At 36.2% G+C, this 27,854-nt stretch overlaps 1 protein-coding gene and 3 long non-coding RNA genes across 9 annotated transcripts; 1 reads left to right on the forward strand and 3 right to left on the reverse strand.

Moving 5' to 3' along the window:
- Positions 1–4,062: 4,062 nt before the first annotated feature.
- Positions 4,063–16,578, reverse strand: LOC126587419 (uncharacterized). Its single transcript, XR_007611067.1, has 4 exons — positions 16,233–16,578; positions 13,117–13,158; positions 4,554–4,601; positions 4,063–4,330 (listed from the first exon to the last, which is right to left on the reverse strand). It is a non-coding gene; the product is annotated as an uncharacterized LOC126587419 (long non-coding RNA).
- Positions 7,870–12,238, forward strand: LOC126587418 (uncharacterized). Of its 6 annotated transcripts, XM_050252481.1 has the most exons (11): positions 7,870–8,299; positions 8,570–8,664; positions 8,941–9,100; positions 9,186–9,227; positions 9,327–9,434; positions 10,073–10,346; positions 10,576–10,814; positions 10,946–11,164; positions 11,279–11,377; positions 11,465–11,545; positions 11,647–12,238. In XM_050252481.1, the coding sequence occupies exons 6-11, from the start codon at positions 10,073–10,075 to the stop codon at positions 12,121–12,123; spliced, it is 1,389 nt and encodes a 462-aa protein (XP_050108438.1). In that variant the 5' UTR covers positions 7,870–8,299; positions 8,570–8,664; positions 8,941–9,100; positions 9,186–9,227; positions 9,327–9,434; the 3' UTR covers positions 12,124–12,238. The 6 variants fall into 6 exon arrangements, with proteins under 6 accessions (XP_050108438.1, XP_050108435.1, XP_050108434.1 ...); XM_050252478.1 differs by lacking the exon at positions 8,941–9,100 and having other exon boundaries at positions 10,068–10,346; XM_050252477.1 differs by lacking the exon at positions 8,941–9,100.
- A 454-nt stretch (positions 16,579–17,032) lies between the features above and the next one.
- Positions 17,033–18,242, reverse strand: LOC126585003 (uncharacterized). The gene is made up of 3 exons (XR_007610221.1): positions 18,140–18,242; positions 17,846–17,894; positions 17,033–17,283 (listed from the first exon to the last, which is right to left on the reverse strand). It is a non-coding gene; the product is annotated as an uncharacterized LOC126585003 (long non-coding RNA).
- A 9-nt stretch (positions 18,243–18,251) lies between these two features.
- LOC126585002 (uncharacterized) lies at positions 18,252–19,285 on the reverse strand. Its single transcript, XR_007610220.1, has 5 exons — positions 19,084–19,285; positions 18,887–18,976; positions 18,610–18,741; positions 18,392–18,536; positions 18,252–18,262 (listed from the first exon to the last, which is right to left on the reverse strand). It is a non-coding gene; the product is annotated as an uncharacterized LOC126585002 (long non-coding RNA).
- Between the last annotated feature and the right edge of the window lie 8,569 nt (positions 19,286–27,854).

Below are 27,854 nucleotides of genomic sequence, written 5' to 3' on the forward strand. Positions count from 1 at the left end.
TTTTATATCCACGCGGTGCTGCCAAACGCATCTGGACCATTAGATGTGGGTGTTTTGGGTGCGTTTTACGTTTTTTACATTTTTCAGCCCTTCCGGTTTCGGTTGGTAGAGGTGAAAAACAGAGGCACTCATGTCTCGTGGTGTAGTAGGGGCCATACATGTTTGCTTAAATACTAATATTCGTTTTGTTCATTTGCAATTGCAATACCACATGTGGCATATCATATGACAACTTATACATTTCTTTTATAAATGCATTATTGGGTGATTCAACATTTCTCAAAATTTCCCTCTTTAAGCTTTCAACCAAATTTCCATCATTTCATTAGAGGACCATCGATATTGATATTTTTGTAAAATTGGTATTTAAAACTTTGGTAGCATCCCTAACTCCAACCTCCACCACCTCTCTTCACTAGTTGTGTATACACTATTTTTGTTCTATCTCTCTCTCGCCATGACTAATCGTGTAACGAGAAAGATAAAGAAATGAAGTATGGGTAATGAGAGTTTCTCTCCATGGACCTAGTTTTATGGAAATAGATTGAAGAAGATATGGTGGTTGTGATGTATCTTATGTATCAACAAGTGTGATAGGATATCACAACTACTATATCATCATCTTCTTTTTAAATTTTATTTCTATTTTTTTAAAGAAGAATACTAGAGAGATCAAATTTTTTAAACCAACTTTGCAAACCAAATTATGTGATTATTACTTTAATATTATTAACGTGCTTATTTTTTATTGATAACATATCATTGGGTAATATGATTTAAAACTTTGATCCCTCTAGCATTACTTTTTTTTTCAAATAAGTACAATAGCTTTGTTGAATTTTGATAATATTTTTTTGTTCATCGTGACTCTGGTTGGGTTTAGAATAATCTTCTAACTCGCTCAAATTCTACTCGTAACTCTACTGTAGACACTTTTGATTTACATATACGATCATCATATACACTATTATCTCATTATTTACAAAAGTCTTAAATTCTACCCACATTTTCATTGGCAACTGATAAAAGTGAGTTATTTGGTATGTTCCCACCATAGCATGCTATCACTTGAATAATAGAGTTGATCTCCATGTGATTGAATCATTGTTGTAGTGCATGGTGGATGGACTCTAATAAGGTATTTAGCCACTTAACCTTATGCATGATTACCGTTGAGGAGTGTCAATGAACATTATGACGACTGGGCCTGGACTTATTTTTTATATGCGGTGTGATCCACACAAAATGGAAATATTTTTGTTCATCATTTTTAAGTAACGGTAATGTTTACCATCCTATTTATTACAGTTAGATAAGTTTAATTTTAAGATCTGTGTAGTGAATAGACATAAATATCAAAATTTAAATCCATCTAAGAATAATAAATAAGAAAAATAATGAAAATGGCTTCAAATCTTTACATTTTAATCAAAAACTACCTACTAACTTTATTTAATGATAAAGACAAAAGAATATTTAAAATTTTAAAAAAAAATCCAACTTGCGCTGGGGCGCGTACCCCCCCCTCCCTTCCACACTCCACTTTTTCTCCCACCTTTTTCTTCCATTGTCAGCTACATAAATAGATTTTTTTTTTTGCTTAGAATAAGAAAAATACTTCAAATTGAATTACATTATCCAGTTTTATTTTTGTGGTGTTATTTCCCAATAAAATTTTCCACCACTTACATAATAACACGTGGTATATCATTTGTATTACAGGCACAAGGAAAAATTTCTCCAAGATGACATCCAAGCTCAAAAAAATAGATGGAGAGCTACATTTATTATTGTAGGTATGTAAAAAATGTGACGAAATTTTAATTTGATAATTGAAGACAACTTTTTAAATATAATTACTGAGAACATAATCTTCTTAAGATTTTGATCTAAATAGTCACTTATGTGATCCTCGTTCTCGGTGCAATGGGTGTTTTTACAAGACCAAAAAGGATCTAAGTTTCAAACCTTATGAAACTAGACCAAGAATTAAACACTATTTATAAAACCTCACAAATAAGTAGACACTATTCATGAAACTGGATCAATAAGTAGACACTATTTATGAAACAAAAACAAGAATTAGGCATTATTTCTAATACTAAACCAATTGGTGGAAACTATTTATGAAACTGGACTATACACTATTTATGAAACTAGAGTAAGAACTAGACAATATTTTTGAAACATGACCAAGAATTAGGCACCATTTATGAAAGTGAATTAATAACTAGACACTATTTATGAAACTGGACCAAGAAAGAGACACTATTTATAAAACTGTACCAATTACTATACATTATTTATGAAACTGGATCCAATAACTAGGCACTATTTATGAAACATGACCAAGAACTAGAAACTATTTATGAAAGTGGACAAAAAACTAGGCTCTATTTATGGAATTGGACGAACAAATAGTATAGTACTGTTCAGTTTCATAAATAGTGTTTAGTTTTATAAATAGTGTAAAGATCCCGAGCGTCATTTTTTTTTAATTTTAAATTGTGTCATTTCATTAAAATTTAAGTTTTTCTTTTTTGTCATTTTTATTAAAATTTAAGGATTTTTCATTAAAATTTAATTATTTTTCATTAAATAAAGTTATAGCATGATTTTTTTTTTTTGTTAAAATAAACTTTGTCCAAACCCTTTTCATGAAAGTTACCATAATAAATAAGATAGTGAAACACTATCACACTTGAGAGTGGTGAGCACGAACACTTGTGATTTGTAGGCTAGGTATTTGGCAATTGCATACGAGCTCAACGTCCAAATTATCAAAGTGCGGATCCTTAGGGCTACGATCTGTCACGCCGTGATCAGGGCCTTCAACTTCAATCTTGCTACTACAGTCTACAACTAGCTGATTATTATTAGGCTTTTTAGTTAAAATGGTATTGAGATTAGCATATCTCTTCAATATGATTCTTGATGACAATGAAATCAATGAAAGTGGGTTCTTTGAGTTTGTCCACGTGATCGTTCACATGACAATTTAACGACGATATTTAACAGATTTTTCATGAAAATGCCAAAATGATAAACGATGGATAAACCTAGGGACCACTTCTATCTATTTCATTGTCAGAAACTAAAGTGAAGAATTATGACAATCTCAGATGCCGTTTTAGCCACACAAAAAAAAACATTATTATTAAGAGAGTAATTATTTGAAAGTGAAAAATTATGAAATAATATATATCGATAAGTAAATATGGCTGCGATGAATGTGCAAATCTAAAACATGTCTACACTCTACACACAAATTTGTATATAGTAGTAACTAGAAATTGGTACCCCGCGCGTTGCTGCGGGATTAGAAATTGTAAGAAAAATTATGTCATAGACGATTAATATTACTTACATTAATCGATATAGTCCACACACAAACAATTGTAGAACTCTCGTCTCTGCATAGAAAAAAAATAAGTCATTCACGGAAGCACCTAAAGTTTCCCACCATTACTCTTGATTGTCAAGAAAGCAACCTAGGCAAGGAAAAAATATGAAATATTAAAATACATACAATTAATTTATACATCAACATGTTTATATTATAAAAAAAATAAGGATAAAGTATGGTTACCTAGTGTTTTTTATTGGTGGAAAAGAATCTGGTTTTATACCAGTTCGAGAGGTCTTTTTTTTTAGTGATTTAATAGTCACTTATTTAGATCAATGCAATCTAATATTGTAAATGTAAATATTGAGATTTTATGTTATAACTAAACAATTATCTCTCAAAACTATCTCCAAAATAATAAAACATGCCCAACAACTGTAGTGATTTGAAAACAAATTGCATGATGTGATTCCTGAAATTGGTTCTATAATATTTCTTCATCTTTAGTGAAGCCAATTTTCTAAGAAAAATGCAAGGGATCTTTTATAAACATGATAAAACGCTTCAAAAGGCAAAGAAATGAGATTAATTTATGGAAAAGAGACCAAGCTTTTAACTTGAGGACAGTGATGACATTATCTATGTCAATAGGTCTTTCCGGCTTTGCCCCAATCATGCATATCAAAGAAAAAAAAAGGGAGAAAATCATCAAAATATATAAGACTTTCAGTTTACATGCATCCCAAATTAGGGTTCCAACATCACAACAATTCTGGAAATTTAGGTTCCAACATCCCATAAATAATTAAACGAAAAAAAAATTAAGAGAGAGAGGGAGGAATAATGCATACCAAGGAAGAGAAAAGCTGGAACGGATCAAGGTGTTTGGGGATTAAAGTGAATTGGTATCTGGGTCTGTTTTGTTTTTTTTCTTGAAGTTTTAGTAATTTGTATGCACCATCCATTTGTATTTATAGTAATTACCTGCACAAATCTCAATCATCTTACAATCTATCACTACACACATAGAGTTCAAACAAAATGGCAGAATGTGACCTCTCTTTGGTCAGCAACAGTTTTCCAAAGTGAAATCAACTATTACTATTGTTAATTATCAATCCGTTAGGCAAATTCAAGAATTTTCATACACAAATTTCAGAAATAGATTAAATGAACAAATTAAGAGAGAGGGAGAAATAATGCATACCAAGGAAGAGAAAAAGCTGGAACCGACCCTGCCATGGTATACAGGCATCTCAATTTTCAATACCAATTGCCTTTCTCAAATCTAAACATCTCTCTCTAGTCCTCCCTCCCATCCCAAAGTCCTCTCACCAACACATCACATAGTAAAACGAAATCAAGTTATTCATGATTACTCAAATCCCAAGTTGGGTGAGTAACTATAAATTCTCGAGGCATCTAGTGACCAAGAGAAAACACTCGCTCTTACCTTAAAAAATAGCCATGTTAGGTTACTGTAAAAATTATGATCCACTTTTATCATATTTATTAAACTCTAAATAAAATATTATGAAACATTGTGTTATTTACATGCACCAACATGCAAGAAAAACATATGGTTTCATATTCCAAGAGAAAAATAAGTTGAGGAAAAACCTCAACACTTAACCTTATTATAATGGTGGCTGCTTAGTATAGCATCTGATCGTCTCAATGACCTCTTTGAAACCGCCGTGGAAACATGTGCTTGGGAATCTGGATGACAGCCTAGAACAACATTGTATCTCAAAGCCTGATATTCATAAAAACCTGTGTCAACTTAAAAAAATCTAACTATTTTCTGAATCACCAATTACCATTCTTTAAAATCAGTTTCCTGGAAACAAAGTGTTAGAAATTATATATTATAATATGAAATATTGTAATATATAATTTTAATAATTGAATGAAAAATAGTGTTAACCAACATCTTAGAACGGTTATGTTGTTTAAGTGATATTCCCTTGATAAGTGATGTATACTTATAGTGAAAAGTTACATCTCTTTAATAAGTAAAAGTTGGATTCTATATAAACCCATGAAACCATTGGTATTAGATATAGAAAATTAAAGTTAATTTTTACTCTTGAGAAATAGGGTTTCCCCACTTTGTTTCTCAAATGATTTGTGTGTCAAATTTCGAGTCGTGTCTTGAGAGTACGGAATATATAAAGTTCGCCAGAGTCCGAAGATTAAAGTGCTTTGACTTCGGATTATAAATTGTTGAATCCTGTGAGATAGACGCCTATCGAACTACAAGCACACACTAGTAGAAAAAACACTTTGCGCGACGCAGCCAAATTCGTCGCGCAAAGTATGTTTGCGTGACGTCAAACACAAAGCGTCGCGCAAACGGACTTTGCGCGACGGAAGTTTGCGCGACGAAGACCGACGTCACACAAAGGTGTTTTGCGCGACTTAACTGAACCTACGTCGCGCAAACTTGTTTTGCGCGACCAAGACCGACGTTGCGCAACTTGCCGTCACGCAAAGGCCGTTTGTGCGACGTTTTGTGCGTCCCGCAAGATTTAGCTTAGCGTGACGGAGGTTGACCTACGTCACGCAAAGCTGTTTTGCGTGACGTAGGTGGCGTCGCGCAAAGTCAACGACCTTTTCTTACTTCATTTAATCAGTTACCTCCCTCCCCCATCTCTCTTCAAAACATTCTCCATTCTTGGCGTATGAGATCTTGAAGCATATAAAAACATGTTTGACAGTTTGATCGTTGAAATTAATTTCGTACAATGCGTTTCCCATCAAAACAATTGATTTACTAACACTTAGAGTTTAATTATATTTTCATTAAGTATAACTTCATATTTTGTGGTATCCGCTTGTGTAAATACTTTAAATTGACGATCAAATATGTTCATTGTATTCATAAAGGGTCAAGGAGTGTATCTGTAAAAATTCATCAAAATCGGAGTTAAATGTACCGCTAAATCGTGATTTTTCGTTTATAACCGTCGAAATATTTTGTCTTGTTGCTTGATCTCTGCATGTTCGTTTTTTGCCATTCTTGGCGTATGAGATCTTGAAGCATATAAAAACATGTTTGACGGTTGGATCGTTGAAATTAATTTCGTACAATGCGTTTCCCATCAAAACAATTGATTTACTAACACATAGAGTTTAATTATATTTTCATTAAGTATAACTTCATATTTTGTGGTATCCGCTTGTGTAAATACTTTAAATTGACGATCGAATATGTTCATTGTATTCATAAAGGGTCAAGGAGTGTATCTGTAAAAATTCATCAAAATCGGAGTTAAATGTACCGCTAAATCGTGATTTTTCGTTTATAACCGTCGAAATATTTTGTCATGTTACTTGATCTCTGCATGTTCGTTTTTTGCCATTCTTGGCGTATGAGATCTTGAAGCATATAAAAACATGTTTGACGGTTGGATCGTTGAAATTAATTTCGTACAATGCGTTTCCCATCAAAACAATTGATTTACTACACTTAGAGTTTAATTATATTTTCATTAAGTATAACTTCATATTTTGTGGTATCCGCTTGTGTAAATACTTTAAATTGACGATCGAATATGTTCATTGTATTCATAAAGGGTCAAGGAGTGTATCTGTAAAAATTCATCAAAATCGGAGTTAAATGTACCGCTAAATCGTGATTTTTCGTTTATAACCGTCGAAATATTTTGTCTTGTTGCTTGATCTCTGCATGTTCGTTTTTTGCCATTCTTGGCGTATGAGATCTTGAAGCATATAAAAACATGTTTGACGGTTGGATCGTTGAAATTAATTTCGTACAATGCGTTTCCTATCAAAACAATTGGTTTACTAACACTTAAAGTTTAATTATATTTTCATTAAGTATAACTTAATATTTTGTGGTATCCACTTGTGTAAATACTTTAAATTGACGATCGAATATGTTCATTGTATTCATAAAGGGTCAAGGAATGTATCTGTAAAAAATCATCAAAATCGGAGTTAAATGTACCGTTAAATCGTGATTTTTCGTTTATAACCGTCGAAATATTTTGTCCCCGTTACTTGATATTTGCATGTTCGTTTGTTGCCATTTTTGGCATACGCGATCTCGAATCATATTCAAACAAGTTTGACGGTTGGATCGTTCAAAATATTTTCGTACAGTGCGTTTCCTTTCAAGTTCAGTGGTATATATATTTACTATGTAGATTTTAATTTATTTATTTTGTAGTTATAACACTTAAGAGATTGAATGATATATATGTTAAAAAATTATTATGGATTTTTGTTAGAAAAATATATTATTGTGGGGTTTAAGTAAAAAAAAGAATTGAACTTGAATGGAGTAAAATCACATTTTCAGTAAAATTTTTAATAATTTTTTAAAAATAAAAATAACTTGCGTGACGCTTTAATGTAATCGTCGCGCAAAACAACTTTGCGCGACGTCAAATTGTATACCTACGTCACGCAAACTTGATAATTTTGGCGGTGAATAATGAAAAATAGGTGAATAATGAAAATTTTTGGCGCTGAACCCGTTGACCTATTTCTTCCCTTTCGCTCTTTCTTTCCCGTATCTCCCCTACCCTTTCGCATAATCCTTCATCTTTCCCCTTTCCCGTATCTCCCTCTCGCTATATCTTTCCCTCATCTACTCTTCCCCTTTCGCATTATCTTCATCTTTCCCCGCATAATCCTTCATCCCAATTAGTTGCAGCAAAAGAAAATTTCTTAATTGTGGATCCGCAAATGCTTCATCTTTCCCCTTTCCCCTTTCCCGTATCTCCCTCTCGCTCTATCTTTCCCTCTCGCCCTCTCGCTCTATCTTCCCCGTCACTCTATCTCCCCTTTCCATAATCCTCATCTACTCTTCCCGTAGTCCTCATCTCCTCTATCTCTCATTTTCGCCTTGATCCCCAAATCTTGAACCCAGTACCGCAGCCACACGAATCTCGAAGCCGACGTGAATCAAGTCTCAAATTCAAGGTAAGGGTTTCTGATGCAAATGTTGGTCTGGTTACTGAATTTAGCTGATGCAAATCTCGAAGGCTTCAACATTCGAAGGCTTGACTGATTAATTTATGATTATGAGATAGGTTTTGTTTAGTCTCCAATAACTCTCAATATCTCTGATTTTATGAGATGGGTTTTACTGATTAATTTATGCAAATGTTGGTTTGGTTGAAATAGCAATTGAGTCTCCAACATTCGAAGGCTTGACGTTCTTGTGTGGTGTTTTTCTCCCTCTGTGTGCAGACGGTTCCTGCTTGTCAAAATCTCCAAGGCTTGACGGTTCCTGCAGACGGTTCCGGCTTGACGTTCTTTGCTGCTCCGTATAAATTAGCTTGAGGGTGAGCCTATCACTGTCCCTCACCTAATTGTAAACAGCAGTTTCTCAGCAGCCTCACCTACTTGTGGGGTTTCCTTCTTTGAATGGTTTTAATATGGTATTCCTGACGTTGCTGTTATGTAATTGCCTTTTCTTTTCAAAATTTCCCTTAATATGATATATGTAAGAAAAGGAGGGCGAGGGTTTTGGTTTACAGTGAGGGATGAATGGGCACTATTCAGCTTTGAATTTACAGAAATGCCAAAAATTTAACTCTTGATATGTTTCGTGTGTTAAGGAACTAGTACATCAAACTGTAGAGCCAATAGGTAACTTACTATTGGGCTTTGCTTCTCATTAGACTTGGTCTCCAGTCTCAGCCAGAATATTCTCCAGTGAAGACTCAATTTTCAATACAACTCCAGTGGATGCCTTTACCAAACCAAAAATGAATAAACGTAAAATGAACCAATAGAAATACAATTCCATTATGATTTCTTGAAAAATGTGTAGAGTACCTTTTAAATTGTTGCTCGTCCTCAGGTCTTTGAGAAGTCTCTGCTATGCACTTTAACCCTTGATGAGGTACATATGTTCTTATAATTGATTTGTCTTTCTGTCTTTGTATCTAAACATGTGACAATATTTTTTAATATCTTTGTTCATTGAGCTTCTTTTCTTTAGTACCTAGATTTGTACCTCATCCGCGTAGATGGCTTAAGAAGAAGAATATCATGCGCTGTTGAAAGAGAGCATGGCTTGGAGTATTCATTAATCAGGGAAACCTTTCTGGTTTGTTTTTATTTTTCACTTATATAAAAACGTAATTCATTTTTGCGGCGAAGTTACAAGGAAAACTAGTTGGGATTAAACTTACCACAATTACTAAATTGCAATTAAATTGTATGTGTCTCTTGGTCTTCTAAATTAAGTGAGGTTTGGTCAGGGGTGGGTGGGGTGGGATTACAGGTGTTACATTGTTGTTTGCATATTCACTAGCTTGTTATTTTGTATATAAGCGTAACTCAGCTAAGTTTATTACGAAAGTTGCTTGACAAGTGCTAAATTGCTGATCGGGCATATGTCAAGTTTTGTTTAAACTGCTGAAATGGCATGCTGTTAAATGGAAGAATGAATAGAGAGTACTAGTGTATTTGGATATGTTTTCGGTGATTACTGCCTAGTTGGTTGTTAACATAATTTTGTTATTCTTCTGCCTGGAATCAGGTGGAAGGTTGCGTTATATGTTTGTTAAAATCATTGTGTCTCCTGCTGTCATCTCCGGGATGACTAGAGCACATGTAGTGAGCAGTCTTGCAATTTTTTCACACATGGTTTATTTGTTCAGTTTTCTTGCCTTTTTCTTCTAGTTTCAAATGCAAGAAAGGATTAGTTTCTAATGTTATATTTTTATGGTTCAAAAAGTGTAGATGTCGCGGTTGATCACTCGTCGTAGGAGTGTGACCAATGCGCCTCCCGCATTATCACCATCTACTGCTCCGGCCGTGAGTGCTCCATTGATTGGGGAGCCTACACCTTTCATTGAGGCTACTGCTACGACATCCCAGGTGCCATTATCATCGACGTCATCAGTGTCCGTTCAGTTTCTCAATGCACGGCGGCCTCACCGGCGCCGCCGTGATTCAGAGTCTTCTATTCACAGTTCCTCGTCATCCAGAGTCGAGGATGGGGGCTCCCCTCCAGGTAGTTTTTTTTTTCTAATTCTCATTATGTTGTATTTTTTTTTCATTTTAAAATTATTATTTTTATGATTGTGAAAATCTGCTGGATTGTGAAAATCTGTTACGGGTTGTGAATTACTGTTATTTTACTTTTTTAAGGTTTTGGGAAATGATATATTGTTAGGGGAGGTTTTGCAGAATTTTTTGTAGAAATTTAAGCTTAGGGTTTTCACCATAGTTTTTTTGGGCAGCTAAAAAAAACACCAGGGGGCCTAATCGAATGCTGAAGGCGGCACAAATGGTACGTCTGTCCGCCTCCTTGATCAAGATTGCATATGACTCGCGACATCGTGGAGCGGCTACCTCACAGCAACATAGTATCGTCGTTACTAGCTGTGGTTATGTTATTAAAAATTGTTGTCCTATGCAATGGAAATCTTGGGCAGAAATTCCCGAGGAGACGAAGATACTGGTGCGAGACAAGTTGTCGGTTAGTATATTAATTTTTAGCCTTTTGTCATTTTTTTTTTCAATTATGTTTACAAATATTATAAGCCAAAGTGTACTATCTTAATATTATTAAATTTCTTACTATTATTTTGTTGTTTTTCATATTTGTAGGTCAATTTTGATTTTAAGGACATATCCCCCGAGGTCATCACCTACTTAGATGAGACCTTTGCAAACCGGTACAAAAATTGGAAGAGCGATCTTCATGCGCATTTTAAGATATGGGGTGATGTGGAGACTGCTCGCCTACAGGGTTGCCCATCCGAGTTGGCGGACCGGCGAGAGGATTGGGAGTGGCTTTGCAACCATTTTACGGACCCAAAATTTGTGGTATGTACATAATATTTTAATAATAATTCATTAATGTTTTAGTTATTTTTTTAAGCATTTTAAAATAATTGCTTTTAAATCGTCACACTAACATCTATATTATGTGTTTCACAGAAGAAATCTATTGCTGGCAAGATTGCTCGGGAGTCAAAGACACTTCTCCACCATTCCGGTTCGAAACCCTTTTCGTATAGGCTTGAGGCACGACGTGAGGTAAAAGTATATTACTTTTGAAATTTTATACAATTTATTTTTTATTATTGATTAATAAAATTTTCTTAATGTTTTTTTTTTCTTCAGGAGGGTTCTAAGTTCCCAGAGATCGACGTGTTCAATGACGTTTACGTTCAACCTGGCGATGAGACCAGTGAGCAGCTTTATGTAAGTATATGTAATTGTTATTATTCTTATATTTATGAATCGTTCAAATAATATTTATATTTTGTTATTAAACATTATATGTTTTTTCTTTATTATTACAGGCTTCTATGGTGGAAAAGCGTGATGTTGTTCTCCAAGAAGCAACATCGCAACTTCCCCCGGATACCCCGATTGAGGACGTCACTGTATCCGATGATGCAGGTTTTGAGATCATGACTGAGGTCCTGAATCAGAAGTTCGGTCGTCGTCATGGCAAAGTTGTTCGGGGCATGGGGAAGGCGCGTGTTCGTGAAACGGGTGCCTCCTCTTCCAGATCGACCACAGGAGAGGTCAATGCTCTGAAGGAGGAAGTGACAACCTTAAAAGGTCAGCTTGTAGCCCAGAATGAGCAGATGAAGGTTCAGAACGAGCAGTTGAGGGCCGAGAACGAGCAGATGAAGGCTCAGGTTAGGACCCATGACGACAAGATGAATATGATTCTACAGGCCTTAGCGATATCCGGTCTTCAAATCCAGATGCCATCACCTGATCTTGTTCCACCTTCGACTTCCCAGCCATTTCATCCAACTGATACCTAGTAGTTTGATGTATCAAACCTAGAAGACTACTTATTGTAGTTTTTTCTTTTTTTGTTCGGACATGTTGTATGTATATTTTTATGTAGTTTATAATTAAATACTTTTTATTGGTTTATTATTTATTTTTTAGAATTGAATTACAGTATTTATTAAAAATTATATCAAAACTTTTTTTGTCCCCAAAAAAAAAAAGTTTGCGTGACGAAGAAGTTGCATAGGTCACGCAAAGTGCCTTTGCGTGACGCAAAATCCTACGTCATGCAATTTTTTTGTCCAAAAAAAAGTTTGCGTGACGACGAAGAAGTTTCCTACGTCGCGCAAATATCTTTGCGTGACGCATATACGTCGCGCAAAGTAGCTTTGAGCGACGCAGGCAACTTCTTCGTCGTCACGCAAAGTAGCTTTGCGTGACGTAGATGTACGTTACGCAAAGCTACTTTGCGCGACGTAGGTAAGTGCGTCACGCAAAGTGGCTTTGCGCGACGCATGCAACTTCTTCGTCACGCAAACCCTGCTTTCACAGGCTTGGCGCGACGTGTGGTGCGTGACGAAGGTTCGTCGTGCAAAAACTTGCGTGACGTTTTTATGACTTTGCGCGACGAAGGACCTACGTCACGCAAAGTGTTTTTTTTACTAGTGACAAGAGTAGGGGCGAAATTCTATCTTTAGGACATTGCATTTATGCAAGCCTCAATCTCCAAGTTTGTCAGTTTTTCTAACTTTATCTCTAATTGTTTATATTAATCTCATATATAATTGATGTTGTGAATTTCTTTATGATTATTATAATTGGAGTTATATTGTTATTTCTCATATTTTCTATTATTGCTCTAACACAAAGATCATTCAAATGTCACTATTATTAAACCTATTAGCAAGAACAAAGATTCTTAAACTTCCTATTTCCATATATGAATTTAAGGAAGAGAGAAAAACAGAGTTATGCATGTATAGAGGTGCAGTTGATTTTAAGTTGTCAATGGGAGAAAATACCTGGAATTGGAGATAAACTTGGTGAAAGTAGAAATCTTCAAGCTGCAAACAAATTGATCCTGGTTTTGGTCACAAAATGTCCTTTCATCACAAAAAATTACAGCAAAACTTTTAAAACTAAACAAAATTGTGTGAAATGATTAGGAAAGCAAAATTTTTCTAGACTATGCAGAGAAATAAAATTTAAATTAAAAAAAAAAGGTGAGTTCAAATAAAACTATATATAGGCACACCGAGCAATTATTTCAGTAAAGTAAGCAATTAGAAACAACACACAGTTATAGACAATGGGTGATGTAATGGTTAAAAACTATGTAAACCATGTAGATATATAAAAATTGAGCACTTACTTAAGTTGAAGGTTAAGAGAATGCTTTCAGTAGCAGGAAAAGAGTCGTTAGATTGAGTTTGCTGCAATGATTATCTTCTCTGTAGAAAGCATTATCAGATGAAAATTGAAAAAATGTAAGGTCATGTTATATTTGCTAAGAATAGAAGTAGTATTAGTGAAACGGATGTCAAAATTTAATGACTACAATACATTTTACTGAATTAACAAAACTCGGAATACTCGTATCGTTAACCAAACATTATCTTTCCAGTAATACCGAATTATCAGAAAATTAGAACCAAACAGATTGTTTATTATTAACCCACTATATACAATGATGCATGGACACGCGGGAAGACCAACGTATCCCGTATCTGACACGCGGGGATACGGATACGTGTGGGGATAGGTACGGATACGCAACCAATACGTATCCAAGTAAAAAAATACGTTGTTGACTGATGGGATACGCGTATCTTACTGTTTTGGGATACGAGTATCCTACTTTTCGAATACGTTTCAAAATATAATCAGAGGATAATCACAAAAAAAAATCAAGATAATTACACTTAGTCCGCACAGAATCGTGTTAATTGACAGTTGATTGAGATTAGCTGAACCAAAACAATTCTTAGACAAAAATCGAAATGATTTTGTGTATAAAATTCGGATCTACCTATTTTTCCTCACTCAAACCTCAGAATCGTCATCGTCAACTGCTTCTGTCGTCTCCGTTTGCAAGTGCTGCATTGTATCTTACACATCTGCTGGTGAGAACTCGTAACTAGGTTTCGAATTCTATGCTTTCCTGAAGCCTTCTTTTTCTTTTTGTTAATAATGTTGATGGTTTTCTGCTCTGATGCCTCAACTTTACTTATTAAAGCCCCTTTTTGCTTTTCTGAAGCCAAACGAAAAGCTACTTTTGCTTTTATGTTTGCATATTATAATAATATTATTGTTAGTGATCTAGAATAATTTAGATTATGATATATTTATATATGCTTTTATTTTGTTTTGTTGATCTCTTAGCATAAATTGTGAGATTTATACAATTACTTTGGATTGATTCTTATGATTTACATGTTGATAATTTAGGAAAATGAATCATCCTGATAATCATGCAAATGCTAATGTTAACCTAGTTGAGAATGTTGAAAATGATCATGCTACAATGTGGAAGTATGTCAAAAAGCTCGAAAGAGTGGAAAATAGAAGAGGAGTTATTGTGTTTCAATACAACTATTGTCAAAAGATTTTTAGAGGATCCTACTCTAGGGTCAACTTTCATTTGTTAAAAAAGTCTGGAAATGGGATTGTCTCTTGCAACAAGGTTACTAATGAAGACTAATTTAGTTGTTTAGTGAATTATCTTTTTAAATGTTTGAAGTTTATCGAAATAAATTTGAACTTGAATAGTATTTTTGAATTCTTATTTTATAATATTTAGATTTATTTATTTATATTATTTTTAATTGTCGTATCCTTGCCGTATCGTATCTTCGTTTTTAGAAATTTGACGTATCCCCGTGTCGTGTCGTATCGGCGTATCTTTGTCTGTGTCCATGCATCATAGACTATGTATGTATGTATGTATGTATGTATGTATGTATTACTTTGCAACCACCAGAGAACACTATTTGACAACGAAAGAAAATGAAATGCCTCATCTTTGAGAAAAATTGATAGCATGAATGTTCTTGATCCTTAATTAAAAAAAAGTACAAATTTTCAGAATGGTAACTTAATCACATTGCAACCACCAGAGAACACTATTTGACAACGAAAGAAAATGAAATGCCTCATCTTTGTATGTATGTATGTATGTATGTATGTATGTATGTATTACTTTGCAACCACCAGAGAACACTATTTGACAACGAAAGAAAATGAAATGCCTCATCTTTGAGAAAAATTGATAGCATGAATATTCTTGATCCTTAATTAAAAAAAAGTACAAATTTTCAGAATGGTAACTTAATCACATTGCAACCACCAGAGAACACTATTTGACAACGAAAGAAAATGAAATGCCTCATCTTTGAGAAAAATTGATAGCATGAATGTTCTTGATCCTTAATAAAAAAAAAGTACAAATTTTCAGAATGGTAACTGAATCACATACCTTAATTCAGTAGTTACATGATCGATTAACTTAAATAAATATATGGTTGAATTCATAATTAAGCTTTAATTAGTCACTCAAGCCTTTAAACCTCTGTGAAAGCTTCAAGCAATCTTAAATACTTTCCTTTTCAAACCTTTTTCGTCTCTGTACATTGATCTAAACAAAACTTTAATTAAGCATTCAAGCTTTTAAACCTCTGTAAAACCCTTAAGTAATGTTAAATACTTTGCTTTTGAAAGCTTTTTGGTGTCTGGACATTGATTTAAACCAATAACGAAAACAACTCTCAAAACTAATTGGAAAAAAAATTGAGTCTCTTTTGTTAAAGAACGATTAGAATCTGAAACCACAACACATACCAATCAAAAGCATAGTGAGAAACGACATCAACTCCATGCACAACACATTAACTCAAGACACAACCAAATTATCAGGGTTTCTTTCAAACAAATACAATTTTGCAGCAAAAAATTACACACCATAAACCAATTTGTTACAGCCAGCATAAACACAACAGAGAACCAAATTGCCACAGTTTTTTTCAAACAAATATAATTGGGAAGTAAAAAATTACAGAGAAAGAAAACTAATTTTCAGGGTTTCTTTCAAACAAATACAAACTGAGAATTGGAAATTACATGTAGCTGTTTTAAAACATACCCAAGTTCAATATAATTTCTTTGTCAATAATCTGAGCAGCATGCGATTAGTCATCAATTTCACAAAAAAATTGTCCCAACATGCAGATCCGCAGCAAAAACAAAAACAAAGACCTTAAATTTCTTGGCCTAGAGATAGCAAGATTAGGATAAAACATTGAAACCGAAAACAAAACTGAAGTAAAAACCCATATGCAGCCGAATTAAACACACACATGCAGCTGAATTAAACACCCACATGCAGGATCCAATGGTACTAACAAAACCCTCAAAATCGCAAAAAATAAATTTGAACAGAAAACCCATCTGCATATCCAAAATCACAGAAAAGAAATTGAAACACCTAAATTGAGAAAGCCGTAAAACTCACCAGGAAACGCTAGCTTTTTTGGGTAAAAAAATTCTCCGAATCCAACTGAAGAATCGAAGAAATTTCTACAGGTTGGGTGGTTTTTCAGCAAGAAAGTGCGGTTGGTAATGTGTCATACAAAGATCGCAAGGTCGGAGAGGGAGAGAAGGCAGCTTTGGAGAGCAAAATGAATCGAGGTCAGAAGCAGGTAATTGTGAGAGAAGTGAAACGGAGGGAAAAGTCGAGAAGAAAGGTCCTGTAGCAGTCGATGCAGAGCGATGAGCGACGCGTCGACAAAAGGCAAATAGAAATCTTGACCAACACGTGTATAGAAGGGCAAAACCGGGATTAGAGTAAACATGTGAGGGCAAATTCGGTGGAACACTGTGCTTATGAACAGTGTTGCAGTTCATTTTCTCTTTTAGTATATACTAGCTAGTAATGCCCGCGTGTTGCTGCGGGATTACAAATTGATTTTCTAGCAGTGTATAAACTTGAGTTAGCATCAGTGTAACATTAATTAATCTAAACAAAATTACCATAGTGAAGGAAATAATTTTATTTGCTATAGAAAAATTATAGTTTTGATACCTTACAAAGGTAACTTGTTTAAAAAGATTGAAAGCCAGCGGTTTTCAATCTTGAAATTCCATAGCATCCTTTAAAAAATAGCAACCATCATTAGATAGAACTATTGTACCACCTAGAAGAAAGAAAAAACAATGAGTTACTAAGATATTCTTATACACAAAAAGAAAACACTTGAAATTGAATGAACAAAATATTCAAACATGGAAAGCACATCATGAGGTCATCTATTGTTTTTGGCCAAGTGAGGAATGATATCCTGAGTACCGAGCGAAAGAAAAAATTAGTTTCACATTATGTTATGATACCTGTTGGGTTAGTCTTGTATTTCACTTTATTTATAAAACCAACTACTGATATGGTTACAATGCTAGTAACATCACCCCTAGTATTGTGTGTCCATCTAATTTAACTTAAGGTTTCTTGTTCAATTTTGGATATACATAATGCTTCAGTTTAAGGTTTACCATACAAAAAAATTGTGAGTCTAAATGGGTTTTATAAATAGATGATAAAACTGCAACTCAGTAGAATCGAAGACAATGAAAATTGTATATTATTTACCATAAACTGACATCCAAATTTAAATGCAAGACTGCAAATGAAGAGAATTTGTTTCATCATGTTTAGCAAGGAAATAAATAGCAATGAAAATAGTATGATTTGGTGACCCTTACCTTTAACTTATTCCGACGATAAGGCATTAAAGGTTGACCAAACCAGATTCTGCAAGTAATGAGGTTGTATAAAAAAGCGAACAATTTTGGTCTGAAATTTTTTCTAGAATAATTGAAAAAAATAAGAAAATTAACAGGTAGGAGTGTTTAACGTTATTTAATTATATGGAATGACAGTAGTGAAGACCTAAGAGCTGCATCACGTGTGACAGCAAAAGAAGCTGTATCTAGATTTGGGAAAAAAAATACATATAATTATAGAAATAAGTATATAGAATTTTCAAATGCTCTCACCTGCGAGGCTTCGAGTCGAATATAACTGGTAAGCCCATTCCATTGGGGAAAGTTACGACCGATCCTGATGGACTCATCACCCATCAGACAGAATCTGGCAGAAGTTTAATAGCATTTGCTGCCCTTTACAGCAAAGGAAATGAATTACCATAAATCAAGAATCTATACCATGATACACAAACAGAGGAATCATAGCACCAAACCATTTGAATAAACAATATAAATAGATAAAGAGAGAAGAGATTGCAATACCTTCTCAGTGTGTATTACAAATGAAGCAAGGAGGATGGAGCTTCGATCTGAAACTGCTATAACATACGGGAGGGAGGGTTAGGAGCGAATCGCTAATTACCGCCTAATTTGACAGAATCTGGGCCAAATTGAGCTTGCCTATTCTCTGTAAATTTGCCAGAAAAAGCAGCAGTTAGGGTTTAAACTGAAATCACAAATTTAAAGCAGATAGAATGTACCTGAGGTTATGAGGAGGTCCTCGCTAATGCTGGATGGGGCATCAGCCCAAGTCCTCTTCCATATGGGGATTCATGAACCGGAGGGGACATCTTTGATAACCAAGCTTAAGGATGGGACATCTTTGATAATACCTTTAAAATGGAAGACAATTCAGTTGCGTTCCTTTGGTGCTTAACATGGAACAACAATGCCCGCGGACCGAAAAGAGCAGATTTCATACAAAAATACTAATAAATTTGAAGGAACCCAGAAACAAAAATTGCAGGAGAACTTAACTATTTAGCTTTACTCCTTAGGTCAGTTCATAAAACCCTAAATGGTCGAAAGCCATTTGTTTTCCACTTGTAATCTCAGCCCAGAACAAAACTTCATTCAGTCAAGGAAACACACTTTATCAAATTTATCACCAAAAACTGCAAAAAAAGTTTAAAATCTTTCCAGAAAGCATATACAATTGAAAACCATGAGCTGACCTGAAAGGAAACACACCGTCATCTCAAATTTAAACACCTCATAAAACCCATGAAAATTTTTCTGTTTAGCCAACAGTCTCTCAGCCAAACACATTTTATATTGAAGCTGAACCAAACATAACAAAACTGATAAGGCGGAAGGTAACATAATTTATATGAATTTAATTATTTGCTGAAAAAGACAACCACACATAAAAAATAGTTTTAAGGACGCAAACAGTCATTAAACTAAAGAATTAATAGGTGTGAAAGGCTTCATGCCCACAAAACTTGGATCAGCTTTAACAAATCTAACTATTTTGTCTAAAATGAGCTTCGTACAACATAAATATCTTTTAAATGTTAGTATTATCGAAAACATCAGGTGAAAACAAATAGAACACAGATTTTATATCCCAACTAATTATCTTTGCTTAACATGAATAATTCTCTTAGGACCAAAATAATTCTCTTAGGACCAACCACCTGTGTAAAAACCATAACCAATTTCACCAAACTGACCACAAACAGAACACATACACTACAAAGCAGAAAATAACTCAGAAAATTACATGGGTGTACAAATGTTTGCATGCTAGCAATCCACATACAAAACACAACGGTTCAACCACTAACAGCACAAAAACTGAAAAATTACAATTAAAATCAATGTTTCACCACCTCTTCTGACCGTTACAAAAGGCAGAAAAATAACTCTGCTTTTAAGTTCTTCAATCATTTAGCTGAATAAAAGATTCTCTTCCATTAGTAATTTTAACCTAACAACAAAATTTCCTAAATTCTATTCACTCCTTTGTTTTCCTCCAAAAATGACAAACAAATCTAATCTAACACCCATCCAGTTTTGCTAAAGGCAATCTTTTCCTCCTCTGTCCCTGTTTTTCATTTTCCAATAAATATGGAATCAAACCCATCAACCATTTATCCAACTCAGTGCACAAAAACCCTATTAAAGCTAAAAATCATAACTGAAGCATTATCAAAATAGCTAAAAACATAAAGACTGGTGATATACACAGCAAAAGACAATTTCTTCCACCAAGAATTTCAATACAATCTTTTTTGATGATTTTACATTTTTCATAGTTTTTGCACATCCTGAAAAAACTTATAATTTTTAAACTGTTGTAAACATTCCTAGTTTAAGTATGATTGTGTAAATCCTAGATAAGATTTGATTCTAGTTATCCTTTCCTATTACAACTTGTATTACTTGGAGGAGAAGAAATATCTTCTCTCCCTTTACTACTATAAATAAAGGCACAATGTAGGAGGGATAACAACACACACATTCCCCTACAATTCTACAAACACACATCTCTCTGCCGTCGGCCCTAGTCCCTCTGTCAGATAAAATAGACCACAACACGTTATCAGCACGCTCCTACCGCTGCGCTTAGGAATCTGACGTTGGAAATTTTTTCTGCATCAAACCAGTTCATCCATATCATCACGCAATCAGGTTCTTTCCAAACAACGGTTTTTAACTCGATATTTTGCAAGCCCTGATAGCATGAACATTCACCATGATGCATGACCCAACTTTACGTTTAACGTATTTTAGATTCTACATAAATTGTGTATGCTTCATCATCAAAATTGCTACAATTATGTGAATTTGATATTTGTCATGAATTGAATCCTACATATGTACATGCATTGAAACTATTATTTGCATATGCATCAAAGTAAATATGTGATTCATTGAATTATATATGCATCTAAAAAAAAAAAAAAAAAAAAAACAGTTTCTGGGCTCGCCTAGAGCGGCCCGCATAAAAAAAAAAAAAAAAGTTTCTGGGCTCGCATGGAACGGCCAGCATAAAAAATAAAAAAAAAATAAAAAAAAAATTTAGGGCTGCACACAGCAGCCCATTCCCCTCTTCTCACCCCGTGGGCCTGTAATCCCACCCGAGGGTTCTTGGCCTATATTTTTAGGCCCCGAGATTTTATTATTTAATTTTTTTTTAAATAATATGGGTTTTTATATTTTCACCCACACTTTAATTTGGCCCCGAAGACCAAAAATAAATTAATTCACTTATCATTATACAATATTTCTGCATATATTCTTTGCATATTTGTTTGCATATATATTTGTGTTTGCCTGCAGGAATATATGAACCTGAAGTTCATAATTACTTTGAAACCCGAAGTTTCTTCTAAACATGCCTTGTTAGAAAACCCGAAGTTTTCACTTAAACATATCACCCATGAAAACCCGAAGTTTTTCATGCAAAATTCAACCAATACATGTCTATTAGAACCTGTATGTTCTACTCCTATGTGAATGGATTGATTTTTCTCCATTACACTAACCACATCTTGTCCATCTATTTTGTGATAGGAACATGTCGAACTTGAACAAACTCGACTTCACCGCTTTGGAGGTTTCTGGAAGGAACTACCTCAAGTGGGTTCAAGATGTGAAGCTCCACCTCACTGCAAAGAACTTGCGTCCTGCTATTGAAGAAGCAACAGATAAACCTGTTGGCGAGGCTGAAAAAGCCACTGCTATGATCTTCATCCGAAGACATATCCATGACGCTCTACAAACTGAGTACCTTGCTGAGGAGGATCCACGTGCATTATGGGTCGCTTTGGCTGATCGTTTCGATCACCAAAAGGACATATTCTTGCCTGAAGCAAGACACGACTGGCAGCACTTGCGCTTCCAAGACTTTAAGTCTGTGAATGAATATAATTATGAAGTTTGTCGAATCCGATCATTTCTCAAGTTTTGCAATGAAACTTTGACTGAAGAGGATCTCCTGGAGAAGACCTACTCGACCTTCTCTGCTTCTAATATTGTCCTGCAGCAACAATATAGAGCTCAGAAGTTCACTAAGTTCTCGGATTTGATCTCTGTTTTACTTCTTGCTGAAAAGCAGAACCAGCTGTTGATGAAGAATCATCAAGCTCGACCTACTGGGGCTACTGCTGTGCCTGAAGCACATTATAGCACTAATCAGCACCCAAAACGCCAAAAGAGGCGTGGTAAGGGCGGCCAGAAGCCATCCCACCAAGGTCAACAGAGCCAAGGCCCATCCAAGGGAGGAAACAAAGCCCAGAAGCGCCCAAACCTCGCTCCCAAGGCCCCGAACTTCAAGAATAAGGGCAAAGCACCTGCCACAATGAATGACGATATGTGCTATCGTTGTGGTTCCAAGGACCATTGGTCCCGTATTTGCCGTGCTCCCAAGAAGGTTGTGGATGCATATCATTCTCGTCGTATGAAGTTTGAATCAAACTTCCTGCAAGTGGACGAACCGGAGAATACAAAGATGGAAGTTTCTGACTTTCAGGAGGATACCACTTCTATGGAAGATTAGAATCTTAGACATAGACTTATTTTTCAGTTAAAATAAGACAATTGGGGCCGAATTCCACCTTGTGGCCGAACCCCACCTTGTTTTTTGGTTGATTTTGAACAATTTTCCTTTATGTTTTGGATTATTAGTTGGCGATTTATTTTGGATATTAAGTTTTTAATCCTTGAATAAATGAAATTATTTTGAATTGATACTTGTTTTTATAAACTTTTATACATGTGACCGATTCAAATTAATTTTTCATTCTAGGTATGACTAGTGGGAAAGTTAGTTATCTGGCAGATAGTGCAACCACGCATACTGTTTTGCGTGAACGCATCTATTTCACTAACTTCGTACCTAAGAATGCACCTCTGACAACCCTCTCAGGCCCATCCAACCTGATCAAAGGATACGGTAAGGCACGTATAATGTTGTCCAATGGTACAATCTTGACCATTGCTGAGGCACTCTATTCTCCACGTTCCGGAAGAACGTTACTAAGTTTCAAAGACATTAGAGATAACAATTACCACGCTGAAACCCACGTAGAAAACGGAGTTGAATTTCTGTGCGTAACTTCCTACGAATATGGCCAGAAGCGTATTCTAGAGAAGATGGAGCGTAACCCGAGTGATCTGTATACTACGACCATACGCCCCATAGAATGCCACTATGTGGCCGGCCCTACCACAGGGACCGCGCACAAAATTACACTTTGGCATGATCGTTTGGGACATCCTGGACGAATAGCGATGCGCCGTATCCTCAAAACTTCACACGGGCATCCACTAACCCGAAGCTTAGGTTCGATCCATGAAATTGCATGTCAAACATGTTCTATGGGAAAGCTTATTACTAAGCCTTCTTATGACAAGATTCGTTCGAATCCTCCCATTTTTCTACAACGGATTCAGGGGGACATTTGTGGACCGATTCAACCTCCCTGCGGACCATTTAGATATTTTATGGTTTTGGTTGACGCTTCTACACGTTGGTCACACGTGTGCTTGTTGTCCACAAGGAACGCTGCATTCTCCAAACTGTTGGCTCAGGTTATCAAGCTCAGGGCTCACCACCCTGATTATCCGATCAAATCTATTCGATTGGATAATGCTGGAGAATTCACATCTAAAACTTTTGATGACTATTGCATGTCGGTTGGGGTTGAAGTTGAACATCCTGTACCCCATGTTCACACCCAGAACGGCCTGGCAGAGGCTTTCATTAAGCGTTTACAAATGATTGCTCGATCGTTGGTCATACGTACCAAGCTCCCGATCGCTGCTTGGGGCCATGCAATATTGCACGCAGCAAAGTTGGTCCGCCTGAGGCCTGTTGCGACACAACCATTTAGTGCCCTTCAGTTGGTCACCGGATGCGAACCCGACATATCGCATCTGTGCGTTTTTGGTTGTGCGGTCTATGTGCCGATCTCGCCGCCCTTACGTACAAAAATGGGGCCTCAGCGAAGGATGGGAATCTATGTCGGATATGATTCTCCTTTGATTATTCGTTACTTAGAACCTTTGACAGGCGATCTGTTTACCGCTCGTTTCGCGGATTGTCACTTCTATGAGACAGTCTTCCCGTCGTTAGGGGGAGATAAGAACGTCAACGTTCCTAATGAACGACGCGAATTATCGTGGACGACTCCCACTTTGTCTCATTTAGATCCCCGCACCGCTCAGTCTGAAGCTGAAGTGCAGCGCATATTAGATCTCCAGAGCATAGCTCAGAGCATGCTAGATGCTTTCACCGATCTAGCGCGCGTGACAAGATCACATATTCCAGCTGCGAATACGCCTGCAAAGATGGATGTACCAAATGTACGACGGACTACCCTCCTGGAAGCCCGGGACACCAATTCTGGTGATCCACGTACATTAGCGGCTAGCCAATCATCTGCCCCTACACAAAAGCGTGGCAGACCCCTTGGTTCAAAGGATTCACACCCCCGGAAGAGGAAAACCACGGCATAAGGTCCTGAAGAGCCTACCGTGAATCCGACTATCGCTTACTCATTTTACCCAACTCATGAGGAAATTCTAGATTATGGAAGCGTCCTTGAAGAGACGAATCCTCCTCCCGAGAATCGTGAGATTTCGGTCTATTATGCTAGCTTAGATGATGTGTGGCGTAGAAATGAGATGATTGTCGACGATGCATTAGCATTTGCAGTAGCTACTGAGATCATATTGAGCGATGACATTGAACCGCGTTCCGTTGATGAATGTCGACGTAGAGCTGATTGGTCAAACTGGAAACAAGCAATCCAAGTCGAACTTGATTCACTTGCGAAACGTAAGGTGTTTGGACCTGTAGTTCCTACTCCTCCACATGTGAAGCCCGTTGGCTACAAGTGGGTTTTCGTTCGGAAGCGTAATGAGAAGAACGAAATTGTGCGTTACAAAGCTCGTCTTGTAGCACAAGGTTTCTCACAACGCCCCAGGATTGACTATGACGAAACTTACTCACCCGTTATGGATGTGATTACTTTTCGATACCTTATCAGTTTGGTAGTTTCCGAAAAACTGGATATGCAGCTGATGGACGTAGTAACCGCGTATCTCTATGGGGATCTTGATACGGAAATTTATATGAAAGTTCCCGAAGGACTTACATTGACTGGTTCAAATATTTCCAAACCCCGGAACACGCTCTCAATTCGGCTGAGGCGTTCACTATACGGTTTGAAACAATCCGGAAGAATGTGGTATAACCGTTTAAGTGAGTATTTGACTAGTCAGGGATATGTGAATAACGAACTATGCCCTTGTGTGTTCATTAAGAAGTCACAATCCGGATTTGCGATTGTTGCAGTATATGTCGATGACATGAATCTCATCGGAACTCCTGAAGAGCTCGCGAGAACTGCTTCGCACCTGAAGTCGGAATTTGAGATGAAAGATCTAGGTAAAACTCGATACTGTCTCGGTCTCGAGATAGAGCATTGTTCGGATGGAATCCTAGTACATCAATCGAACTACACCCAGAAGGTGTTGCGCCGTTTTAATGAGGATAAAGCGAAGCCTTCGAGTACTCCTATGGTCGTTCGTACGCTAGATGCAAAGCGAGATCCCTTCCGTCCGAAGGAGGATGATGAAGAGATTTTGGAGCCTGAAGTTCCTTATCTAAGTGCGATAGGCGCTTTATTGTACTTAGCTCAATGCACTAGACCCGACATCTCCTTCGCTGTTAATCTTTTGGCAAGATACAGCAATGCACCAACACGCAGACATTGGACTGGCGTGAAAGACATCTTCCGTTACCTTAAGGGTACTACGGATTTGGGCTTATTCTATCCCTACGAATCCTCGAGTGATGCCGCATCCTATGCTCATCGGGTTGATTCTCACCTTGTTGGTTATGCCGACGCTGGATACTTATCTGATCCGCACAAGGCGCGTTCTCAAACAGGTTATGTCTTTACCGTTGGAGGCACCGCAATATCTTGGAGGTCAACTAAACAGACCTTAGTTGCCACTTCGTCTAACCATGCTGAAATTCTCGCCTTACATGAAGCAACTCGGGAATGCTTTTGGTTGAGAGCAGTAGTGGGCCATATTCGAAGCTCCTGTGATCTTCATCCCGCCGTTAATGCCCCGACGACGATTTTTGAAGACAACGCAGCTTGCATCGAACAGCTCAAGAAGGGTTACATCAAAGGAGACAACACCAAGCATATTGCACCGAAGTTCTTCTTTACACATCAACAACAAGAGCATCAGAAGATTGAAGTCACGCAAATCCGATCACAAGACAATCTGGCCGACCTCTTCACCAAATCACTACCGAAGGCGACGTTTCAGAAGCTTGTTCATGGAATTGGTATGCGTAAACTTTCTGAGTTGTAACTTTGCTATTTCTCTGTGGAATTATGTCAAACTCAGGGGGGAGTATCTTCTAGATACTTGCTTGATCTTAATGTACTCTTTTTCCCTACGATTAGGAGCATTTTTCCCACTGGGTTTTTGCTACCTAACTAGGTTTTAACGAGGCACCCACCTTGGGCTGGTCATATCCCTAATGACGTCCTGTAGACGTTTCTTTTGACTTTGCATTTCTCACGCATTTTTCCTTAGACTATGGATTTTGTCCCTACTTGGGTTTTTGCCATAGCCTTAGGGTTTTTAGTGAGACTTACTACTTATGCAAGTTCCTACCTTATTGAGAATAAGCGTTGTTCCTTGGAATCAGTGTTGACGAGTCGACTTCCTCAACTTCTGCATGATGCTGAATCTACCTTGAGTATTTACCCACTCAAGGGGGAGTGTTGTAAACATTCCTAGTTTAAGTATGATTGTGTAAATCCTAGATAAGATTTGATTCTAGTTATCCTTTCCTATTACAACTTGTATTACTTGGAGGAGAAGAAATATCTTCTCTCCCTTTACTACTATAAATAAAGGCACAATGTAGGAGGGATAACAACACACACATTCCCCTACAATTCTACAAACACACATCTCTCTCCTCTCTCTCTCTGCCGTCGGCCCTAGTCCCTCTGTCAGATAAAATAGACCACAACATAAACTTCATTTTACTATAATGTATAAGTGTGGTAAAAAAAAGGAGGTCAAACGATTTGTTAACAAAAAAGACAGACATAAAAGTAAAAGAAATAGGGCAACCATTAGTAGGGAAGAAACTGATGTCCTCTTGAATCAACGACAAACAGTTCATATCTTCTCGAATTAACGAACATAAGTTCCATTTTTCGTTAATTCAAGGTAATATAAATAGAAATTATACCTTCGCAGTTTTTACATGCACGAATCCTTTGCAATCAGCCAAATCGTTTGTGTCCTCTCAAAGATCTGTATATCCATTACAAACTAATCTTCAGTCTTGCAGAAAATGATATGCTGAGTACAAATTCCTATACTATTAAAAAATACTAATAATTCCATCATTATCACTGTTCAAACTATATAATATGTGCAAGTTTATGCTACAACGGTAGAATAAGATGGTTGTATGAATGCATCTTTGTTCTTTCCTTTTTAATATGTTTGGATCTGACTGAAGAGATCACACTTTTATACAGATAAGATGGATGACAAAGCATCACTGTAAATATTCACAAACTTAACCATAGGATCCCTCATACATACTCATGTTATTTTAATACAAAAGTTTTTAGGAATCAAAGCTTATTAAAACATATTTTTGACGAAATACACTTAATATAGCATGACACAACAAAGAAGGTATAAATATCCTAATGAAACAGCTATTTATTCCGAATACGTATTTTTAAGGGCTATCACAATTTTGTTCAAAAGCAAAGTTTTTTGCTGGGTTCAATGCTTATCAATCACTTTTACTACTTATTAATTCTACAAAGCATGAATATCCTAGCATGAATCCGAATTAAAAGACAGTTGACAAAATTCAGTACCTAAAACACTTGTGATTCCCCAACATCTACAAATGCACATATTTTCCAAAATATCT

This window comes from Malus sylvestris, chromosome 10 (genome assembly GCF_916048215.2).
Source record: "Malus sylvestris chromosome 10, drMalSylv7.2, whole genome shotgun sequence".
In the NCBI taxonomy this organism is placed as follows: Eukaryota; Viridiplantae; Streptophyta; class Magnoliopsida; order Rosales; family Rosaceae; genus Malus; species Malus sylvestris.

Coding starts and splice junctions, on each gene's coding strand:
- LOC126587418 (XM_050252476.1), top strand. Junction 9,435..10,072: donor TAATCAGGGAAACCTTTCTG/GTTTGTTTTTAT, acceptor CAAAAAGTGTAG/ATGTCGCGGTTGATCACTCG. Junction 10,815..10,945: donor TGGTGCGAGACAAGTTGTCG/GTTAGTATATTA, acceptor TCATATTTGTAG/GTCAATTTTGATTTTAAGGA.